Raw genomic sequence first — 3607 nt, 5'->3', positions numbered from 1 at the left:
GGAGCGACTGGTAGTTTCGAACCGCTGACCTTAAGGTTCGCAGCCCGATTTGTTACCACTGCGCTACCAGAGCTCCTTATAGGAAACTTTAAATAGATTAAGAGATAGGCCTCATAACAGTTCACAGCAGGAAATCCCTGAGTTGTGTCTGAGTTGGCCCAGGATCAGTGGTTAAAAATAACCACAAGCAAACCCTCAAAGTCCAGCAGCTTACATATACTGGCATTTCTACTTTATAAAGTACTGCTCTGTGTTTCCTTTGATTTCCAGGGCGCTCTGCGAGGTAAGCAAGGCAGAACTTTCAACTGTTAGAGCAGTTAAGGTAATAGCCAGGAGAAGGGAAATGCTTGGCTCAATTTTCAGAGCAAGTTAGTGGCAGGTGGTGGAGGTTATGTGCCGTGGAGTCAGTTCCAACTCAGCGATCCTGTACAGGGTTTCCGAGGCTGTAAATCTTTACGGGAGCAGAAAGCCACCTCTTTTTCCGTGGAACAGCTTTAGGTTAGAACTGCTGTCTTTGAGGTTAGCAGCCCGATTTGTAACCACTACGCTACCAGTGGCAGGTAGAGGCTAGAACAAAGCTGGGAAAGAAGGGAGGCTGGAGGCGACATTATGTGCTAGACTCAGTGCTACGTGCTTTATCTCTATATCCTCCCAACAACCCTGGGAGGAAGGTATGAACATATCAACTCCTACTTTCACTTTATAGGTAAGGAGAGTGAGAGTCATTGAAGTTTGGTGATTGATCCGGGGCCACACAGTGGAGGGCCAGGACTTTCTGTCTCTCTAAGTTAAGGTCTCTGGTAGCATGGTGGTTACGAATCGGGCTGCGAACCACAAGGTCAGCAGTTCAAAACTACCAGCTGTCCCGCGGGAGAAAGATGAGGCGTTCTGCTCCCGTAAAGATTTACACCCTCGGAAACCCTGTACAGGGTCGCTATCAGTCTTGGAACCGACTCCACGGCACATAACAACAACAAAGTTAAGTGTGGAGTCCTCGTGTGGCACTGTGGGTTAATGCACCAGACTGCAAAGTCAAGCCGTTTGAACTGCAAGGTCGGCAATTCAAGCTCACCAGCTTCTCCTCGGAAACCCTTACAGGTTGCTATGGGTCGGAACCGACTTGATGGCACTGACCACTAACAACAAGTTAAGTGTTCTCCCCATCATTCTGTCTTGTCTCTGTGTGTGAATCAGAGACCTGAGTTCAAGTTCTGACAGTGTCACCACTGTTGTTGATAAGTGATGTCCCGTTAGTGACCCTGTATAGGATTTCTGAGGAGTGGCTGGTGGGTTTGAATTGCTGACCTTGTGGTTAGCAGTCCAGAGCTTATCCTATAGTGCCACACAAGAACTCTGTTATCACTCACCACTAGTCTTGAAATATCTTCCAAGTCTTCATTTTCTAATCTATGATCTGGGACTGTAATCCTTGCTACTTGTGGGTTGGGCCAGTCAAATGAGAGAGAACATAATCTGGGCAAACAGAATGAAAAGATACTGGAAATGTTTTCCAAGAACATTTTAAAGTTCCCTTGTATATTAGAGGCAAGCATTCATTTTCTTAACACTTTGTAGCTCACAGAGCATTGGCAGCTGTGATCTCTGAGTGTACTTGCCCTCGTATGCACATGGTTGCAGGTAGTTGTCCTTGTATTTGCCCCAGCATAGGCACTTCCTAACCACATGGGGAGATTGAGGTTTCTCCTTTTCAGAGGCTGAGACTTAACCTGCCTTCTCTCACTACTTTCTCCATGTCCTGGCCCTAGAGAGGTGTGGCATACTGAAAATTTGATCCATCCATAAGGGGGGAGTCAGGAGATGGGCTCCACTCCCAGCTTGAACACTGTCTTGCTGTCTGACCGTAGGTAAACCCTTCTGTCATTCTGCACCTTGGTTTTCTTGTACGTAAAATAAAGAGTCTGGATTTTTTGGCTTTCAAATTTCAAAAACAACAGAACCCTTAAAAAATGTACTTATGGCACCCAGTACACAAAACAGATTAAGGCAGTGTTCTGGTGGATATGAGGCCTAGTAGCCTTATCCCCATCTGAGCCTGCTTACCCCTTATCTCGAAGTTCCTCTAGCTCTAAAAGTAGTGCCTGGGGCCCTGAGCAGTATGCCTAGCTAGTATATGGTGGCTCTTCATGATGGCCCCATGGACATGGGGAGAGGTCAGAGCTGGCGTGGCAGTCCACAGCTCCCAACACCTTTGCTCCTCAGTCTGCTGAATAGAATGAAAGTCTGCCCTGAAGAGGGGCTTGCACATCTGTAGACTCATACACTGCCCTTCCACAGAAGAGATGTCCTTGCGGATGTGGGGAATGTGGAGGCCCTACTCTTCTCAACCACAGCTGCCAGCCTTGATATCCTTTCTGAGGTGAAGTCACGGAACTACTGAGGATCCTGGAAGTAACCTGCTTCTCTTATCCCCCCAGGAAAAGGCGATCAGCATATGGGAGTCCAAGAATTTCTTTTTAGAACTTGAGCCTCTGCCTGGGGCAGTGGAAGCGGTTAAGCAAATGGCCAACCTAGAAAAGTAAGTTTGTATGCTGAGGATAATTGCCTATGTCTGCACCTACTTCTGGCGTTAGCACTCCTCCCTTCCTACTCTCCTGCACCTGAGTCATGCTTGTTCCTTAACCGTGGCCCCAAGTAAACTCCTAATGAAGAAAATACATTTCCGGTGTAGACTATTAGATGTTTTGCTCCACTAGAGAAAATATCTAATTATTTGACCTGGTTTCCTGAGTGTTTATTGTTAATTTATTCCACAAATATTTAAGAACTGACTTTGTTAGACACTGCTAGGCACTGTTGATACAGAAGTGAACAAACTCTAGTCCTTGCCCTCATCTAGCATACAAATCCAGCGAGGGAGCAGCCATTAAGCAAAGATCACGTGAGTGAATATGATTGCAAATTGAGATCACTGTAGAGGGTTGGGGGCAAGAAAAAGGACAAGGAGTATAAAAAGGTGTAATGGAAACCTAAGCTCATCAGCTGCTCCTCGGAAACTCTATACAGGGTCACTATGGGTTGGAACTGACTCGATGACATTTAACAACAATTTAGGAATTATGATGGAAAAGGGATATTGTTTGAGATACTTTTGTTGTAGTAGAATGAGTGGTCCTATGGAAGAAGCTCCCACTCACAGTAACTAGTACACACAGTCGACTAAAATTTCAGATGCTGTACTTCCTGATAACATTTTTTAAAAACAGTTTTATTGAGGTATAACTTAAAATTTATCAATTTAAAGCATACAGTCCAGTAGATTTTTGTATAGTCACAAAGTTGTTTAACCACCATAATTTCAGAACACTTTTATAACCCTCAAAAGAAATCCTGTACCCTTTTGCAGTCACTCCCCATTTCTATCCTTCTGTAACTCCTTGTAACTGTTTATAGTCTGTCTCTATAGATTTGCCTAATTTTTGACATTTTGTATAAATGGAAATATGACAAGTTATTTTGTGACTGACTTTTTTCACTTAGCTTTTTTTTGTTGTTTTTTTGAGATTCAGCAGTGTTGTCGAATGTATCAGTACTTCATTCCTATTTGTGGTTTAGTATTCTGTTGTATTGTGCAGCAGATTTGCCTAAT

General features: G+C 44.2%; 1 protein-coding gene across 1 annotated transcript in view; it reads left to right on the top strand.

Annotated features, from left to right (window-relative positions):
• Nucleotides 1–3607, top strand: part of LOC102822832 (5'(3')-deoxyribonucleotidase, mitochondrial-like) — a 50405-nt gene that overhangs the window by 1870 nt on the left and 44928 nt on the right. Inside the window, exon 2 of the mRNA XM_006877692.1 lies at nt 2436–2536. Within this exon, the coding sequence (XP_006877754.1) occupies nt 2436–2536 (101 nt within the window). The remainder of the gene's footprint in view (nt 1–2435; nt 2537–3607) is intronic.

This window comes from Chrysochloris asiatica, unplaced genomic scaffold, assembly GCF_000296735.1.
Source record: "Chrysochloris asiatica unplaced genomic scaffold, ChrAsi1.0 scaffold00556, whole genome shotgun sequence".
Taxonomy (NCBI): Eukaryota; Metazoa; Chordata; class Mammalia; order Afrosoricida; family Chrysochloridae; genus Chrysochloris; species Chrysochloris asiatica.
The sequence above is the reverse complement of the archived record's forward strand: the minus strand, read 5'-3'. Positions and strand labels throughout refer to the sequence as shown.